The sequence below is a fragment of the Gadus macrocephalus genome, chromosome 20 (genome assembly GCF_031168955.1).
Source record: "Gadus macrocephalus chromosome 20, ASM3116895v1".
NCBI lineage: Eukaryota > Metazoa > Chordata > Actinopteri > Gadiformes > Gadidae > Gadus > Gadus macrocephalus.
Genome location: NC_082401.1, coordinates 18,103,081 through 18,123,000, shown reverse-complemented (window position 1 = coordinate 18,123,000; position 19,920 = coordinate 18,103,081). Strand labels below are relative to the sequence as shown.

General features: G+C 43.4%; 1 protein-coding gene across 1 annotated transcript in view; it reads left to right on the top strand.

Moving 5' to 3' along the window:
- The window catches only part of LOC132448315 (polycystin-1-like protein 2), a 37,854-nt gene extending 26,703 nt beyond the window's left edge, over window positions 1-11,151 (top strand). Inside the window, exons 31-43 of the mRNA XM_060039479.1 lie at window positions 189-441; window positions 1,007-1,100; window positions 2,440-2,571; window positions 3,574-3,759; window positions 4,100-4,308; window positions 4,703-4,827; window positions 5,268-5,401; window positions 5,575-5,702; window positions 6,628-6,788; window positions 8,431-8,641; window positions 8,919-9,020; window positions 9,221-9,352; window positions 10,890-11,151. Of these exons, the coding sequence (XP_059895462.1) occupies window positions 189-441; window positions 1,007-1,100; window positions 2,440-2,571; window positions 3,574-3,759; window positions 4,100-4,308; window positions 4,703-4,827; window positions 5,268-5,401; window positions 5,575-5,702; window positions 6,628-6,788; window positions 8,431-8,641; window positions 8,919-9,020; window positions 9,221-9,352; window positions 10,890-11,060 (2,038 nt within the window). The 3' untranslated portion in view covers window positions 11,061-11,151. The remainder of the gene's footprint in view (window positions 1-188; window positions 442-1,006; window positions 1,101-2,439; window positions 2,572-3,573; window positions 3,760-4,099; window positions 4,309-4,702; window positions 4,828-5,267; window positions 5,402-5,574; window positions 5,703-6,627; window positions 6,789-8,430; window positions 8,642-8,918; window positions 9,021-9,220; window positions 9,353-10,889) is intronic.
- Window positions 11,152-19,920: the final 8,769 nt, after the last annotated feature.

The following is a 19,920-nucleotide window of genomic DNA, read 5'->3' as shown; positions in this document are numbered from 1 at the left end:
TTCACAGGTGGACACCCTCAAAACTGTGCTTACACTTGCCGGCTCCTCCAAATCGCCTACTCTCACTTTAAATGTAGATATGGGAATGCCATTGAAAAGTATTCCAACGTCCTCCAGTCTGACTGTCCCTCTGTGAACCCCCACCAGAGGAAAGAAGCCTAAAGTGATCCACTCTCACCACCTCGCAGGCCCGACCCCCTCCGCCCCGAGGTGGGGAAGGGGAAGGGGAAGAGGAGCTGCTGCGGCGGCGGCTGCCGAGGAGGTGGTCTCCCGTGGTGGTTTGTGTTCCTGGGCTGGCTCCTGGTGCTGGCCACCAGCGTGGTGGCGGGCTTCTTCACCATGCTGTACGGCCTGAAGTTCGGCAAGCAGCTGTCCATCAGCTGGCTCATCTCCATGGCCGTGTCCTTCTTCGAGAGCCTCCTCGTCATCCAGCCGCTCAAGGTGATGCGGGGGAGGGGGGGGGGGGGGGGGGAATAATAATAGAAACAATGATAATACATTTATTTCGAAGGCGCCTTTCTCTGCACTCAAGGACACCATACAAAGATACACAAAGATAAGACAGATACACAAAGATAAGACAAACAAAAATAAGTAAAGTAAACATGTCCCTATAGAAAAACAACATCCAGTTATTCTATCTCAGAAGCACATGCACATCCTTGCTTTAGTTTTTGTTTGTATGGTTGTATGGATCGATATATGGATGGAAGCACGATTCATGAGGTTTTTATACAATTTGGTGCAATTATGTTTCATAAAGCCTTTCATTATGCAGAAAATAGGGGCTGTGTTCCAAAGGATTGTCTCCCTCACAGTACATCCACACATAGGGTTGAGAGGATGTGTGTAAATAAGATACGTTTCCCTTCAGGCAACGAAAGGCAGATATCCTATTGTTATCCCACGCTCTTTCCCTCCATGGACCCCTGTCTCTCTTTACAGATAGATCTCTAACAAGACTCTCTCTCTCTCTCTCATGTATATGTTGTGTGTCTGATGACAGGTGCTGGGGCTTGCCATCTTCTTTGCACTCGTATTTAAGAAGTTGGACGAGGAAGACCACAAAAACGTGCAGTTTCACAAACCAACCAATTCAGGTACATTTCCATCAATACATAGTGGAATAATAAATTAGTTTATGAAAGAAGTGATTATCATAAATGTTGAGACACACACACACACACACACACACACACACACACACACACACACTACTGTTGACTACTATGCATGGTGTAGATCACAAAGAGTTCTTCAGCTGGATGTCAAATGGGAGAAGCACTGCATGTTACGGCTCAAGACGGGGTGAACCCAAACGCACGGCACAAATGACGACAGGACGAGGTTGGTAGCAATTAAACAGTTTATTGCTACACAGAGCAGAGAATGAGAATGGTCGTGGCGATCCGGAGTTGGTGGGTTGGGTAGATTGCCGGACAGATAGTCACCCTCGACGGTTCGGAGGAACTGGTATTCCGGCAGGAGAGGGGAGTCGAGTGGTGGACGTGACAACGATGACTGAGGAGGGAGACAACAGGATCAGGAATGGCGACTCGAACGAGAATAATGAGAATAACTAGAAAGGGCTAGAGAGGTCGGAGGTTAACTTAACCAGGTAAGTATAGCTGACGATCTGGCGACGAATGGTTGAATGATGGGGAAGATATCCAGGTGGACGTGATTGGTGATGATGGTCAGGTGCGGGTGATCACCGTGGCTGGGTTGGGGAGTTCAGCAGGCCACGCCCCCGTACATGAGACAGAACACGACAGAGACGGACAAGACTAACAGAGAAAACAAGTGGCAGCTAGGATCCGGTGGGAGAGGCCGTGACACTGCACTGCCCTTTTATTGAGACCTCGTAGTAGGCAGTGCGTTGCAACTTGCAACCTAAAGTGGTTGCAAAGAAACCATACAATCTGTAGCTCTAAGCCTCAGAGGAAAGTGGGCAATTATATTTATCACTCAGCAATGCGAAAGCAGCGAGCGAAACGCATGGGTCCCATTGATGACAAGGACTTCATATAGTTGTTAAGGATTTCGAGGGGGATTCAGGCCCACAACACTTTGGTTAAAAGCTTCTTCTGATTGAATAAATGGTCAAAACAAAGTAAGTATTTCCATTTAGTTTGAATGTGGGTAGTCTTGTTTCTCATTGGTGTGAATAATCACGTTTTTCATGATAGACAATATATCAAATTATTTCTCCTCTCTCTCTCTCTCTCTCTCTCTCTCTCTCGCTCTCTCTCTCTGTTTGCATGAAGAGTAAACATATATACATTGTTATTATCGCTCCCTCTTGCTCACAATTCAATATCATTCTCTCTCCATCCCTTTAATTTCCCCTCTTCCCATCTCCCCCTCTCTTAACATCTACATCATAATGAACCAACAAACACCCACGTTCCGGACACCCCGGGGTCTCTCGGCCGGTAGAAGCCCAGCTCGGGCAGCCCGTCTGCAGGGACAGCCAGCTCTACCGGCCCCCTCCCCCGGTGGACATGGAGCAGATGAGGAGGAACCGAGTCAAGGAGCAGAAAGCTTTCGCTCTCATCAAGGAGATCCTCAGTATGTGGATCGTAAAACATTTATGTGTGGGTCCTTCGTCTGTTTCACAATGCACAGCGTGATCTATGGTGGCCGGAATAGGAATAGTATTGAAAGGTATTGATGAAAGGAAAAGCCCTTGGTCTTATGGTAAAGTTCCATTAATATTTTCTTGGATTCTTTTGTATTTATGAAAGCAGGAACTATGCCTGCTAGATTAATTGCTCCTTGTAACGCTGCCTCATTAGATATGTGACTCACACACACGCACACACACACACACACACACACACACACACACACACACACACACACACACACACACACACACACACACACACACACACACACACACAATATGTGAAGCATGGGGGGTTTTGACAAGCCATGTATGTATGCGATGACATAATTACTAGCTAGGTGCAGTCATAGCCGCGGGAACGTATTCTCACAGGGGGTGCTGGAAAAAGCCTGCAATAGACTCGCAACTCGCTACATTGATAAAAAAGATATATAGCAGCGCAGCTCAATTACACCAGTGCATGCGTGCACAGTCGAAAATCGATCGTTGTGTTCACACCATGGTTCACATCCAGCTGCTCACAGAACAAGTTTAGCGCACCACCGCTCCCCTCACACTTTTTCACCTAACTTTTTTTCAGCACTAGGTCATATGAGCATTAAATAAATGCTGCGTCTCAAAATGTCTTCAAATCTTTTTTCCAAATATAGGTCGTCTTACAATGGGGTTTGTGTTTATATTTGGACCAATTCGGTACAGCGGGCGCTCACATGATGTTAAGCATTTCCTGGTGCATAATGTGACTCTTCAGAACCTAAAATCCCGTTTCTCCCCGTTGACACGACAACACATAACCGGCGTTTTCAGAAATCTCCAGTTTTTAGAAATGATCGTTTTCTGTGATAAGACAGGGCCTCAGACAGGGGGTGCTGCAGCACCCCCCAGCACCCCTACTTCCTGCGGTACTGGGTGCAGTACTGTTAGTGTTTTTGATCCCCCAGCCTACGTGGGCTTCATGTGGATGTTGCTGCTGGTGGCGTACAGTCAGAGAGACCCCAACGCGTTCTACCTCAGTAAGCACATCCGTAGGAGCTTCAGCAAAGACACCTCTAGCAGCATGAACTACAGCAAGGTCTTCTCCTGGGCCAGTGGAACCCTCCTCAACAACCTCTTCGGACGCCACTCTGGTAAAAAGTCACAAAAAAACTTTGGATAGTATGTTAGTAAAATGTATTCATAACTGCATGAATCAAGCAGCGACCAATGAAATGCTTGAATTTCATTCTTCCTAAACAGTACAAACGAGTACCAGTGAGCCACAAGTAGAGTAATACGAGGTTAATAGAAAAAAAAACTATAACTAACCATGTTAAAAAAGATATGCATATATTGGAAAGCGATCATCATTATAAACGAAGAATAAGACAAGAAAAAACTTGGCGGAGCAGCGGGGCTGCACTCTCGACTCCACCGCTATTGTGACTAATCTTCTTTGAATGCATTGTCTCCGCGCTCCTCGTGTCCCAGGCTTCATCACCGACGGCAACTCCAAGCTGGTGGGCTCCGCTCGGATCCGGCAGGTGCGTGTCAGCCAGAGCGCCTGCCACGCGGCGCGGCCCATGGACCGGCTGGTGGGGGACTGCCACGCTCCGTACTCCTGGGACGCGGAGGCCATGGGCTCCTACCACCCCGGCTGGAGGGAGAGGGCAACGGGAGACAACGCGTCTGACGGCCAGGTGTGGGGGGGGGGGGGGTTACCCTGAATGAGATAAGAGAACAAGGAGCAAGATCACACAAGAGAATATGAGAAATGTGCAGAAACACGGAAAGGCCAGAGTATATTCTGCCCGCCTTACAGAAAGAAAACAACATAAATCTTCTGCAGTTGTGTCAGGCACAGATGGGTACATCTTTAATCCATTTTACTACCGTTCTGCAGTATCTAGTTGGTTTGTGATGAGGGCAATGGAGATTGAACCAAGTAACTTCCAGGTTGGGAGTCAAACATCATCACCACTGCATTATCATGCCCTCCAATCTTGTTCTGCACGCACACTCACACACCAACTGCCTGACAGCCCTTTGTGTAGCAGGTCTATCAACTGGTGGGTCATTTCCCCTAACACCCAGGCCACTGCCTGGACATACCAGAACCAGGAGCAACTCCGGAGCAACACTATCTGGGGAAAATCTGCCTTTTATCGGGCAGGGGGCTTTGCGGCAGACCTTGGACCAGACCGAATCAATGCCAGCAGGTACACTGGCCAGTGGGATAAGATCCTAACTACCGTAGACTACAAGATTTAACGGGGTGTCGCATGAAGAAGGCTCCCTGCCTGCTCACGAAGATAGAACACTGCTTATAGGTGGGGGGGAACAGAAAGGAATGCGTAGTGATGTTCTGTTTCAACAAACTCAAAGCTTTCTCTCTACAGGGTCCTTTGAAAAATAACTGAAGGTTGCTTCTGACACGTGTTTCTTTCCATGTTTCAAAATTAAATGATGTGCGGGGCCAAAGTAGTTGCTCATTAATTAGCCGGAAACTGGAAGCAAAAACAGCAACCACAAATTGGTATTTCCCTTCATTTCATCATTAGGGTTATGAAGAGGTTGCGAGATGTGGCTTTGAAGCCCCTTGAGACTTTAGCCGTGATGAATAAATAAAATGTACTTCACTTTTGGTGTTTGTCAACAGGGTTCTTGAGTACCTGTACAGCAACACCTGGATGGACACGTACACAAGGGCGGTGTTCGTGGAGTTTACCGTGTACAACGCCAACGTGAACCTCTTCTGCATCGTCACTCTAATCCTGGAGACCACAGCGATAGGTGAGACCAGAGAGTCAGGCCTCGGGTTGTTTTTTTTAGTTCTATGCATAGTAGACTTCTTTAACTAAACACCAGAGCAAACGCTTGACATCTGTTGCCTGGGTTTGTCAGGAACAAAAGGTTTGGTTCTCATTTGAATAAGCCTGTGACCAGCTGTTGTTTTCTTCCTCTAGGGGTGTTTGAGTTCCGCAGTGATCTGCAGAACCTCCGCCTGTACCAATCCCCCGGGGGCCTTCCGTTCTTCATCATGACCATTGAAGTCTTCTACTTCCTGTTCATCTTCTACTACATGTACCTACAGGTAAGCTAGAGTAGTCCTCTACTTCCTGTTCATCTTCTACTACATGTACCTCTGGGTCACCTAGAGTAGTCTTCTACTCCCTGTTCATCTTCGACTACATTAACCTACAGATAAGCTAGAGTAGTCCTCTTCTTCCTTCCTTCCATCTTGATGTTTATGTGAACCCCCTGATCCCCTCAAATTCTCGCAACAACATTGAAAATGTAACAAGTCCATATTTGAGTATGATGTGTGATGAGTGACATGAATTTGAAGTGCGACAAACTTTGTTGCATTATTCCCAGTGTCCAAGAAGCTGCACCCTATCTCTGACGCAGCCAGCAACAAAACTCGCTCCCCTGACAGAGCTCCTTACATCCACACACTCCGTGGCATTAGCGTTCCTCCACAGCGTCGGCGTACCTTCGTCATGACATCAAAGGGCCTCCGGAGAATGTGCTTTTGCCTTACTTCCAGAAAGATTCTTCAAGAACGTAGGAAGCAAGGGCGTCCCTCTAATTGTCGGTTTTCTATATCTTTTTATTTGAGTTTTATAAAGTCTGGACACATTAGAGATAAAGCGATGTTCAACCAAGGCCAGACTCATATTCACTGCTAAAGGCCACTTTATAATCTGGATGGTCTCAAAAGGATAAGTAGCCACGATAACAATTTTAACAACTTCTGCTTCCATCTCCTACACCTCCTCATCGTCGTCTTACCTTCATCTCCTCCTCCTTTCCCTTCTTCTCCTCCACTCCCCTCATCTCTTCCCCCTCTCCTGTCATTTTCTCCTCCTCCTCATCCTCTTCTTCCCTTCATCTCCTCCTCCTCCCCTTCATCTCCTCCTCCTCTCCCCTCACCCACCCCCCCCCCCCCCTCTCTCCTGTGGTCCTCATTTCCCTTCAACCTCTACTCCCTCTCTCCTTCCTGGCACCCCTGGCAGGGTAAGAGGATGAAGGCGCAGAGAGGAGCGTACTTCCGGTGCAAGTGGAACCTGCTGGAGCTCTGTATCATCCTGCTGAGCTGGGCCGCCCTCTTCATGTTCATCTTCAGGACGCTGGTGGGGAACCGCGACATGGACTACTACCACCACCACAAGCAGCTGTGAGGCTCACTTCTGCTTCTGTGCACTCTGCACTGTACTAACTGTGTAGCGTGAAAGCTGGAGATGGCTCGAGCTTTGTAATCCCAAAAGACCACAAACATGTAGTTTAACCAACTAGGGGATAAGGATAAAGTTTGAAAGTAAAAAGTTTGCCCCACAGAATGTTCTGTGTCAGTTTGGTTCACGGTTCAACTTAACAGAGTGGAAATGATTAGGATTATTGTAGCAACCTAATATTTCTCACAAAATAGGGTAGTTTACGATTTTTATAGCTGCGGGGAAGCGAAATCACCCTAAGAGCCTTTTTATTAACCTGAGCACAAAAAAGTGCAGACAAAGGCAAAAGGAAAACAGTCATGTAATGGTCCTGTATATCAACTGCGATGCCAAAGTCAAGTCGAATTTTCGTCCCATTGTTCCTCCCTATTCGAACCGTCAAAGAAAACGCTTGGGATATGAGATTGAATATATTGAGTTATTGTTGCTGACACCTCCAAACAAATCAGAGGCCAAATTGTTTGGCTCCTGACAGCGTACCTTGTGTGCCTTAAGCAAGAGCACAGAACAAAGAGACCTACCTTCGCGGATATGAAGCGTCAAGGAATGAAAAACATGCGTTATTTCTTCCCTTTGAAGGTTTTATTGGGGGTTTTATTGCTGCTACAAGATTCATGCCTTGTTCTACATAAACTGTATACATGGTATAGTGTCCGTAACTACACTATCTGATATCTAAGCTGCCGTTTGGCCTTTCACAGCATTTTGCTTCTAATGTCACCATAGAGTTCTCTAAGGAAGTTTGAGATTGTGTTTCTTAAGTGGACTGTGTGGACGATGCTAGGCTAGCTGAGCTAGCATCGATACAGACCAGAAATCATGCAATGACTCATTTAGTATAAGATAGGATGGGATAGCAAAGGAGGACCTTACTAAACGGAAGACAGTAAGCCAGGTGGCTAGGGTCTGACAGGGACCAAGACACTTTGCGGGGCCCATGATATGGGGGTGTTTCAAGGGTCGACAATTGGACTTTTAATTCAGAGGGACAGCGCCGGAACAGTGTGACAGAAGTCACACATCATAGAGACCTAACTGACAATTAGCTCACTGGTGATTAGGAATTAAGTTTCTTTTCTTTTTTTTTTTTTTAAGATCTCTCCACTGCAATGAGGTGGACCTTAGCTTCCAAGTCTCTGTGCAAAGTGCATAATCGTTCATTTAGCCTGTCTATCCTCAGCCTTACTGAGTTGGAAAATGACTCAGCAACGGAGCAAAGCACCATAAAAAATATAAGAAATCATGGAACATCATGTTCAATTCCGTTTTTCCATACATTCTTTCAAATCTGACGTATTTGTTCTTTAACAGCTTGTTAAAGCACAATCTAGGTTAGGGTATTTTACTCTCCGCCAAAAAGCTTGTTTCAAACCCCCAATGTCCGTTGAATATCTGTAGGCCTCCTGTAGCAATACGCCTAGCCCCTCCCTGCTCCTTAATCACATGTATCCGAACTTACTGTCAGGCGCTATAGAGAAAATGAGTAGAGAAGTGAACGAGAAGCATCCATCCTATTGTTAACCCACATCCCATGTTCTCCTATGCCGTGGGGTCACCACTGCGGCGTAATCACTGTGTGAATAGCTTCGCCAACTTCCACGAGACAGCCACGGCGGACGCGGCCCTGGGCCACCTGATAGCCTTCGTGGTGCTGCTGGCCACCATCAAGCTGTGGCACCTGCTGCGTCTCAACCCCAAGCTGCACATGATCGCGGCCACGCTGCACCGCGCCTGGGGCGACATCTCCGGCTTCCTGATCGTCATGACCATCATGATCGTCGCCTACTCCGTCTGCGTGAGTCATTACCACTACGTGACAGTTTTCACCGCTACCTTTCAGTCTTTAACGCTACCTTACAGACACTACCACTGCTTTATAGTCAGTAACTCTACCTAACAGTAATCTACACTTTCTTGCAGACATTAGCACTTACTTACAATCATTCAGAATACCTTACTGTCCATAGCACTAAATTAGAACTGCTACCACTACCTCACAGACATTTGTTTTTCTCTCCCTCTCTTGCGCTGTCGCTGTCGCTCTCTCTAATTTGTCTTGATGTGGTTTCCAGGGCAACCTGTTGTTTGGCTGGCAGCTTTCCTCTTATATGACTCTGTGGGACAGCGTGTCAACCTTGATCAGTTTGCAGCTGGGCATCTTTAACTACAAAGAGGTTGGTTTGTTTACATCTTATTCATATTTTCCTACATTAGTACTACTGCTAGTATCATTTTATATCTAATGTCGAGTAAGCTTGATTGTTCATAATTTATTATTATCACAAAATACAAACGCATTTGTCAACAAGCGTGTTATTAATATAATGGATTGTAGATGTTTTTGGTGTAACTGTGTGCTGCACTTTTCTCCAAGGTGTTGGACCACAGTCCCTGTCTGGGCTCTCTGTTCATCGGGACCTCTACCGTGTTCATGACCTACATGGTCCTGAACCTCTTCATCTCAGTCATCCTGATGGCCTTCAGCTATGAGAGAGAGCATCACAAGGTGGCCTACTCAGGCCCTCAGGAGCTCTTCGTAGAATATAAATCATTCTAATTACTAAGTGGGGAGATGCATAAAAACAAGATTACAGTTTTTCTCAATTTTTTAAACACGTTTTCTGAAACTATAGCTCAATTTCTCAAAACTCTAAACACAAACCTGAGAAGAGTTAATCGTTTTGTCAAAACTACAGAAATTCTTCCCAAAACAGATTTTTTTTCCACCAAACAGTAAACACAGCTATCAAATGAATATCTCTTAGAGAGCATAAATTAAACACTGGTGTGATCAATTCCAAAAAAAATAAAAAAATAAAATATACTAATTACATATGTTTTGGCTTTATGAGGCCATGATACATATTCCAATGTATAAAATTGTTTAGAAATAGCCTTATTTTTTAAAGTTGCAATTAGGTGGTACATATAGTATAAAAACTGTTGCCATATTGTAATACAATACTGTGAATATATCATAAATATTGCATTGACACAATTGTATCAGAATACGATACAATGCATATTTGTCTATCCAATGAGCTCCTATGGGCTAAACTCACATTCCCAGTTTCCCAGAGTCATACTGTACACCTATAGTTATAGATGCTGCAACACCAATGTTACCTATTTTGGTAAATTACAGTACAGTAATTGCACTGATAAGTAAAATGAAAAACACTACAGTAAGAAAATGTTAAGACTGTCTTTCGGGGATGTAATGATGAAATCAGTGCAATTACAAGTACATAAAGGTAATAAACAAATATATATATTTATGTAATACAGTACTGAACTGACTCCATAAAAAGCTTTTCGTAGGCCAAAAAAAAAATATATATATAAATGAGGTGAAACAGATCTACATGTAAATCAGTATGTATCCCACCTCCAATCCTGATCAGGCCAAAGGACCATATCTATAACACAGCAGAGCTCACCGAGTCCTCTTTTATGTTCTGACACATAATTGAAGTGTTTTGCCAGTTGAGTTTGAACAGGTGAGAAGTCTTCTCACTAACTCACTTCTCACCTTCACCTGACTTATTGGTAATTAGTTGTTTTTGAAGGCCAGTGTGATCCAGGTGAACTAAGTGTGCTAAATAGATTTGTGCTTAGAGTTTAGCAAAAATGTGATAACAGTGGAATTGTGCTTAGAGTTTAGCAGTCTGGAGTCTTGTATTTGAAACATGAGCTTCAAGTTTTCAGAATTGTGTGCATAGTTCCATTTTTTGTTTGTAGACAATCGAGAAAAACTGTAATTGTAGTGGGGTATTGGTTAGTGAAACAATGGTAGCTTTTATTTTCAAGTACATTTTCATTGAGGAATAATGTCAGACTCGATTAGAGGAATTATACTACTTGCCTCGATAGTGGTAGTGAATACCACCATTTACCTTTTATATCAGCATCGGAAAGGAAATTAAAATGTATCATCAATAAGCCAAATATATGTTTAATGAACATGTCTTTCCATATTGAGCGGGTAATCTCTGACAACTCTCTCTCGCCCTCTCTCACCCTCACTCTCGCTCTCTCTCCAGCCATCCGAGGAGGAGGAGATTGTGGACCTGATGGTGCTAAAGCTATTCAGTCTGCTGGGTATCAGATCTTCAGGACCCCCCGGTGGGGCCAACACAGGACCACCCGGTGGGGCCACCACAGGACCACCCAGTGGGGGCAACAAAGCCCCCGACTCTCAACCCCACAAGTGACAAACACCGCCAAAGACCAGTGCCTCAGTTAGCTCATCCAAGACAGAGATAGAAATGTATTCATATATTCATTTTACTAATATTAATGAGAAATAAAATTAATTTCTCATTAAAATTAAAATAATTATCCCATAAATCCTTCTATGGATTTTTTTCCTACTTTAGCCCAAAAATATTTGGATGGACCTACGGGAATACAATGTTCTTTTAATAGCGTTTTGCTTCACTTCTAGATTAAACAGCAATGAGGCAATATTTTGAAGTGACTGATTTGTTCTAAAAAATATTAGGTAGTGAACAAAATATATATTTTAGCATGGCATTTTTTTTTTTGTTGAGTTAAGTACATTAAACGCACTGTTTCAACTATAGCAATCAAGCAAGACTCTTGTTTGTCTGACGACCACGTGGGAGGCTTGACAATAACAAGCAACAAAACAATTGATGTTCAAGCTTGAAATACCGTAACATGTTGTAGCGGGCCAGTGGGTGTGGGGTTTCCACGCTACCAAGTTGAGTAGACAAACCGACACAACACACAAGAGAGCAGTTCAAATGGAGGGTTTATTTACAGGGAAACTAATTATCACCAGAGTGAAACAAAGGGTAATCCAAAGTACTCGTCGCCGGGAGGGTCCTCATACAAACCGGTCGGTACACAAGCAATCGCCAAAGTTCCACTCTTACCCTCTAGGCCGTACAATGTTCACAGAAGCTAACGTAGATAATCTCTGTAGTCGGCCTCAGCTTCCAGGCGATCACACAGATCCTGCCTGCTCGCCTAGCCCTAGCCCTAACTCAGGCTTGTGGTAGCCTGCTCCCCTTGACTTCCTTTTCTTTCACGACCGTTTGCTCGCCCTCTTAAAGGTCCCATGACATGAAAATCTCAACTTTATGAGGTCACAGTTGACAATTCAAAAGAGGAAGCTATTTAATCAATTTACCTCAGAAGTTACTCGACGGCCAGCAATGGAAATGGATGATCTCCGACCTACGCCGTAAAATGGTTGTTTGGAACTATTCGAGGCTCCATACCCCAGAAGTAGGCGCTACAACGGAGTCCAATGGAAGTGTCGCCACTCTGTTATATCTACCACTCTGCCCCTGCCTAACGAGCCCCAGGCTTGCCTCGTCAGAGGGAGGAAGCCCATATATGGCTTGGGGGTTGAGCCAGCAGGTTGCCAGACCTACTACTCCCCTCACTCCTCCCTGGCGTCTGCCACAATGTTTAAAGAGAACGACACAAGACGACAACCAGTGAGTCGTTCTGAACCATCAATGGCAAACACGGTCATGACCTTATCAGTCTGAATGCAGACTTCCTCCTCCCACAAAGGCCCGGTGGCCATATTGTCCATGTGTGGCCTTCAGCACAACCTGAAGGTAACCTCTTTGAACCCAGGTGGGGTGGACACATTGTTATGCGGAAGCTTGGCTGAACAACTCAGCTGATAAATGAGGAGAGGTAAAGGGAAGCACATAATAGAGGATTGTGTGTGTGTGTGTGTGTGTGTGTGTGTGTGTGTGTGTGTGTGTGTGTGTGTGTGTGTGTGTGTGTGTGTGTGTGTGTGTGTGTGCGCGTGCGTGCGTGCGTGCGTCAGTAGTTTGTGTGTGTGTTGTGAATTAAACAGCAGAAAAGTTATTCTGAACACTTAAGGGAACACACACACACACACACACACACACACACACACACACACAGTAGCTCTAGGAATCAACTGGACACACACAGTCATCTCTGGAAGCAATTTAGGGGTTGGCAACGTGGCCTTTCTTCCAGATAAACGATAGACACACCTCAGATGGACAGGTCTGAGTGCCTTTCTCACCCAGGTATCAGTTGATGTTCAACCAATGAGAGGGCGGGGCGGTAAGTGGGTTGCACCTTTTTGTCAGGTATTGAACCAAGAACCTTTAGGCTGGGGGAAACTCCCTATCCTTGATTATATGAAGGTCTCTTGAACCAATGCACCAAATGATGCTGGTTCTTTTGCTTTCTTCTTATGTTTCTCTCCAGCAACTGTGCATGAATAGTTTTTCGGATTGCATTCCCATGCCTGTTCTCAGGGTTGCTGTTCAGAGGACCCCCAATTCTCCCACCTTGCACACCGTCAACTTCCTCTGAGTGAGCCAATAACAGGATCTTATTTCACAATCTCAAATCCCTCTCACACTCTTTGTTACTGCCTGCTGCAAGGTTCACTTTATCAGCAGCCCTTCGCAGCAGTAAGTAAGTTGCTTTCAGACGAAGAATAAGGATTCATTTGGAAGAGCTGCGGAGAAGCTTATTCAGAGTTGCATCAGCTCTATGTGGCACTGCCGAGCGCCGACATCCTATCAAGTGACGATTTATTTCTCCATGAACACACAACAGTGTTCATGAGGACAAGGCCTACATGATTTTAATTTGAATGAGAACAAAGAAAACATATATCCTATATCCTATGGACTACAAACATAGCTCACTGATCATCCCTGAACCAGCTGTTCTGCGTATGATTTGTTGTAACTTTTAAAAACATACAAATTGAACCTGTGTGTGTAGGAGAGTCAGAGGGAAAGTGCTTTGGCATTGTAAATACACATGAAGACCTTTGAATTGAATGGAGAAGAGAGAGAAGTGCAAAGTACCTTTGAGTGACAAGATAAAGGTAGAACGAGAGAAAGAGACATGTGAAAGAGAGAGAGACACACACACAAACACATACAAACACGCACACCATGAGTGGGCGAGACAGACCGACAGAGAGACACGGAGTGTGTGTGTGTGTGTGTGTGTGTGTGTGTGTGTGTGTGTGTGTGTGTGTGTGTGTGTGTGTGTGTGTGTGTGTGTGATTACAAGAACAAGGACAGTTCTGGCTGAGCTGCGATCAACCAGAGAAGGCAGAAGAAGCCGGCCAATGCTTTTAAATCCTAGTAACACAAGGTTGCATATAGAACTGTGTGCTCTCGTACAAAAAGCTTTTTGAATTATTCCTTTCATCATCTTTGCTTTTTTCTTAATCTTTCCCCCTCCCTCAGCCTATCATCAGTTCTGATTGCATGGAAGAAGACCCTTTTGGACCCCATGGTGAAACCCCGGCCCTCCCGGTCCTCAGAGAATCTCTAAAGCAGAGATGAATAAAATAATTCATAGGGAAGCCTTCCTGGGATAGATTGCCTCATTATTGGGCAGGTGTGTTTGATTGACGGCTCATCAGCCTCACCTGGCTGATTGGACTGGCCATCGACCACACATCCTTGAGAGAAACTTGCTGGTTCAGATATGTTTTAATGAGATGTCGGCTCCAGAAAGCTACAAAGTGTAGCTTAATGTATTTTGTTGTGGGTATTGATTTGTTTTGTTGCTTAAAGCTTAAACAAATGTCCAGCCAAATGTTATACAGGGAAGATTCTGCTCATAGCCCTCGTCCACCAAAACGTAACTGGTTTCTCCCCAGTTTGCTCACCTTATTTTGAACGGCACGGTGCGTTTCAATCAAATGTTTGGTTCGGAGCCAGAAGTTGGTTCCCAACTGTAACCAAAATATATTCTACAGCTTGGAAAGTGAGGATGGGGAAAAATAAATATAGTGCGCTTATGCCGTTTACCTTTGGTGTGCATTGTGCAATGCCCTCTGTTGATGACTCGTCCTTGATTAAAATGGTTCCGTTCTGAAGAATCCTGAATCCTGAACCCCACCGTCTCAATAAGCAGAGCTGATTGAAAGCTAACCAGAGGCTGACTAGCCCATAGACATCCTATACATAGACGCAGCATTGGCTGCTGAGACGCGAGAAATGCGGCCGCCATCTTGAAGTGTGGATGGGGAGGCAGGGAGCAGCATAAAGTCAGAGGGGAAATTGGAACAACACAGTTTGGCATCGACAACCACCATTCGGACTTGTTATCATTGGTTGTGTCTGTGTTTCATAAGATAAGGCTGCACCACATTGCCAAACTCGCCTCATTTGAACTTCAGAAAGGAAGCACGAAAAATAAGCTATGCAAAACAGTCCTCTTTCAGGGTTTTAATCCCACACAGATATGTATTTTGAATTTCACTCCTAATTCATGATAATCAGGCCTAATGCGATTTATTTTCCATGGTAATTATTTTATTCTCTTATTTTTGAAACACTGTAAATGCTCAGTCTGCATTTACCCTGGCTGCTTTTTATTGTATTTTGAATTTCACTCGTACTGGTCTGATCATTTTCCTGTATCAATTCCCACCTGCAAACTCCAGTCCATTCTATCCATCCATCCACAAATAAACATTCCATCAGCAGATTTGTATCATGAAGCCTTCTCATTTTAGGCAAAGTATAAGACAATACTTTCTTAACAGTATAATTGTAACCATGATATAAATGGAGTCATTCCAGTAACAATATTCAAATACTAACATTGTTCGGTAGGACAGAATTTCGTTTTATTCTTAGTCTTTTGGTATGGTCACATGTATCACACAGCAACAATAACAACACAACATAACAAGACAAAAAGCCAAAAACGGTGCAAAGAATTGCAGCAATAAAGTACAATACAGTAGTGAAAAAAGTTCAAAGAGAGGTGGACCATAAAGACCGTAAAGTGCTTAGTGCATGTTCAAGTGGCGTATAGCTTGTAGATAGGTACTATCCCTAAAGCGTGATGTTTTACTTGTGATGCTTCTGTACCTCTTCCCTTATGGTAAGAGTGTGAATAAGTGGTGTGCTGGATGAGAGGGGTCAGAGAAGATCTTTCTAGCTTTCCTGGAAATTCTGGTGTCATAGTGCGAGTCTATGGTAGGCAGACTACAGCCAATGATTTTAGAGGCCCTGCGTACTACCCTCTCAAGCTGTTGTTTGTCCTGGCTGGTGGCACTACCCAGACCAGGATGGAGAAGGTGAGCACGCTTTCGATGGCTGCACGATAAAAATGGGTCATGCCTGCCTGACTAACCCCAAATTTCCTCAGCTGACGAAGGAAGTATAGGTGTTTATATATGTTGTTTAAGTATTTGGCAGACGCTTTATTCCAAAGCGACATACATGAAAAATACATATAAAACAATCACTGTAAACATAATTATTTAAGGAAAGAATGTTGTTAATAAAAGTAAAAACAAAATATCAACCTACAAAGTGTCAAGACTGAATAAACTGCTGCTGCAGCAACAGTCAGAGATACAGTCTATAAGGTAAGATATATAGATATCTAATGTATTCATACATTGTTTATGTAGGATATATATGTATAGCCTAATCATGTATTGAATCTTCAACTTAAAAATAGCATACCGTTTTTTTTCCTCTTCCCGGGGATTATGTTCCCAGTTTTGATCTCGGACGTCTGCTTATAGCATATAATAATGTTCTATTAGGCCTACTGTCAAGCCAACTATGAATAATAAAACACGCCCAACCATGTGTCCTTTATCATAGCTACACGTATGACAAAAAATCGCGTGAAAATCAGTGGTATTCAGTGAGGTATGATTAATTAAATGCAGTTCATTGGATTACACTGAGTGGAGCGGATCACAAATCCAAGATGGCGGCCCGCGTCTCATCAGCGCCAGTGGGCAGTAGCGTTCGATGCTCCGTCTATGAGGATGTCTACGAAATACACTGGGAAGGGGATCATGAAGAGGGACAGGTGAAACCAATCAGGGCAAGGGTGGACAGGTTGGAAAAGAGGACAGGAAGTGACATATCTGAAACAAGAGTGAGTATGACAAAGTAAAAACATGAAGCAATGAAAGAATGAATAAAAAATATAAATTGTTCAATGTTTTATTTATTTTAGTAATGTAACTCACTCATCAAGCATAGTGTGAGGTGTGTGTAGTTAAGTTATTCATAATGATAACCTATAGGAATATTCAAATGATCAGAGCCTTAGCTTCGATAGCTTATTTATTTTAGGTATCTCTGACTTTGGTAGCGTACCATCTTCGGCACTCCGGTAGCCTATTCATTGTCTGGATTGTAACTGAAAAATCATGAATGGCCGTCACAGCCAAACTGTGAAACAGGGTCAAACAATGAGGAATGGTCAGGTGTTCTGCGATTGAATTTCATGACCACTTTCTGATGTTGCTCTCTGAGATGTTAGCTGTGAATCCAGCTTTATTCCTTCATTTCTCAGTTGTGTTGTTTGCTGAGAACACCATCAAATACGGTTGACTCCATATTAAGTATTCTAATATACTGGTTTGTATTTCAGCAGTTAACCTACCCTGTGTGTTTAAGTGTTTTCGTCCTATTAAAAGATTAGTCTGCAAAATTGGGGGTTAATTAAAAGAAACTTGCTTTCCTCATGATTCCTCCTTAGCCTCGCTTATAGTCTTGAATTAATATAAAAATCAATATATTTTCATTAGCACTGATGGCGATGTGTACAGAGACGATCTGGTCGGTGTGGGGTATGTGTGTGTGTGTGTGTGTGTGTGTGTGTGTGTGTGTGTGTGTGTGTGTGTGTGTGTGTGTGTGTGTGTGTGTGTGTGTGTGTGTGTGTGTGTGTGTGTGTGTGTGTGTGTGTGTTTTTCTGCCTGCCACTACAAACTCCTCCACTGTTAAATTGTCATCTATTTAGCTATCAATCTTCTGTTGCTGATAAATACCCAATTACCCAAAAAGTCCCAGCATCAATACAGACTCTATTGTCTTTAGATGCAGCAACCGCACACAATAACATCATCTTTTTGAAGGGAGTTATCTTCCCCTCATGTTGTTTGAACGTGCTTTTTGAGATTTGAAAGCCACCAAGGTTGCATTTGTTTCTACCCAATCCAATTCAAGATGATTTCCTTTAACACGCACACCATCATCTTCACAATACTAGAACTAACAACACAAACCTCAGGGCAAAATCAAGCTTTGACAGTTGCTGGTGCAATCTCTGGCGAATAATTAGTTGAATCACAGTCTCAACTTTTACATGGAAACCTTCACATGAATCTCCCAACGTGTATGTGAAGAGAGGGTGAATTTTCAGGACTGTGTTATCAGCCATTTTTTTCCCCAGCCATGCTTGAGGTAAAGTAAGCCTACTGATCATCGTAATGCAGTATAAAAAGCCGTGCCGGCATGTTGTTAAACCGTTGGATAGAATTCCACTTTCAGATATCTAAAATGTAGCCTGTTATTTGACCATGCAGTGATGCTGAAATACCACAATTATTGTCTCTCAAAGTAGAAGTTCTCAACTAATACCATATAACTATACTATTGTGTGTGTGTGTGTGTGTGTGTGTGTGTGTGTGTGCGTGCGTGCGTGCGTGCGTGCGTGCGTGCGTGCGTGTGTGAGTGTGTGTGCGCGTGTGAGTGTGTGTGCGCGTGTGCGTGTGTTTGTGTGCATTGCTGTGTGTGTTTAAAAACAAATCAGAATCATCTTCTGAAGATATTTTTTAATATTCAATAATGTTTTCCTGCCAAACCGCATTTATTACCACTGATTAATATGGAAAGGATATTAGGAAGAAACGTAAGGCAGAAGATATGCCTTTAATAGCAGAGGAAGAGAATGAACAGGGAAGCCAATGAAATAAGGCTGAGAGGTGGAGGGCAGATAGAGCCTCATTAGCACATCCAGAAATGGCGATAGCACATGAATAATAATGATATCATTGATTGAGAAAAACTTTTTTAAACTTTCCAGTTTTAGATTATTTCATTTGCATAAATGAACTGAACCATTTTCTGTTGAAATTTGAAATAGTGATTCTAAGAAATTCGAAATAGAATGCTATTTAAACGTAGCATAATATACCACCAGGTGTGAGTGGTATATTTCTATTCACAGGTAGTGCCTGTGAATAGAAAAAATGAACCACTATTCTATCTTCAACTTAGATGTGTGTTTTGATTCGCAAACTTTCCTGTCACAAACAAGGTTCAACAGTAACACAATTTGTACCCAATCTAGACTGGCAGCAAGTAAACATCTCAAGCACCATCTCCAACTGCGGGGAAAAGCATACAAACACAAACTGCTACCTGAGTTATGTCTCAAAGAGCCTCGGGCAGAGCGGTGTCTATTCATTAATAACCATTCATTAACACAGGTTAATTCAGTATTAAGTATTATTGTATAGCATGAGCATAGGGGTTTGGTTAGGGATAGTGTATGCATAATAATATCTATAAATGAATACATTAGATCACATGAACATGATTACCTTAGTTCACATAAACAAGAATGAGTAAATCAGTAATAGACTATTAGTTAGCTGTTAATTCACTTTAAGTGAATGCCTTCTGTGGCAATAAAAGGAAAGTTAATTTATTCTAATTGTAAAGTGTTACAATTAGAATAAAGAGTAGAGTAGAGTGCAAAACAAATTTTGTTTCATTAGTAACAATGGTAACACTTTACATCCTCATCCTGAGGAGGATGAGGATGTAAAGTGTTACCATTGTTACTAATGAAACAAAATTTGTTTTGCACTCTACTAAATAATTTGAAGGTATTTGTTGTGGATGCCACGTCTTCTCTCTGTTATTTCCCGCCAGCGGTTGGCAATGAGAGAGCTTGAACCCGTAGGGTGATGAGACGGGGAGTTGCTTTAATTCTCCTGACATTTAGTAATTCCCCTACATTTTGATTAAAGGCTGAAACTGAAAGGAACATAGTGGAGCTTTAACTAATGACATCCTGGGTAGAGACTAGAGTGACGGGGAACTGTGCCACCAGTTATCCTCTGCCAACATTATTCATTAATCAAGCTCAAAACAACCAAAAGTGGCCTCTTTCCAGCTGTTAAAACCCCGACTTCTGGAGGAAGAGGTTCATAATCACGCTACACAGTGGGCCGAGATGGATCCCTGGGCTAAGTCTCAGCAGCGTTGGTGTGGCGTTGTATGGAGAGAGAGAGAGAGAGAGAGAGAGAGA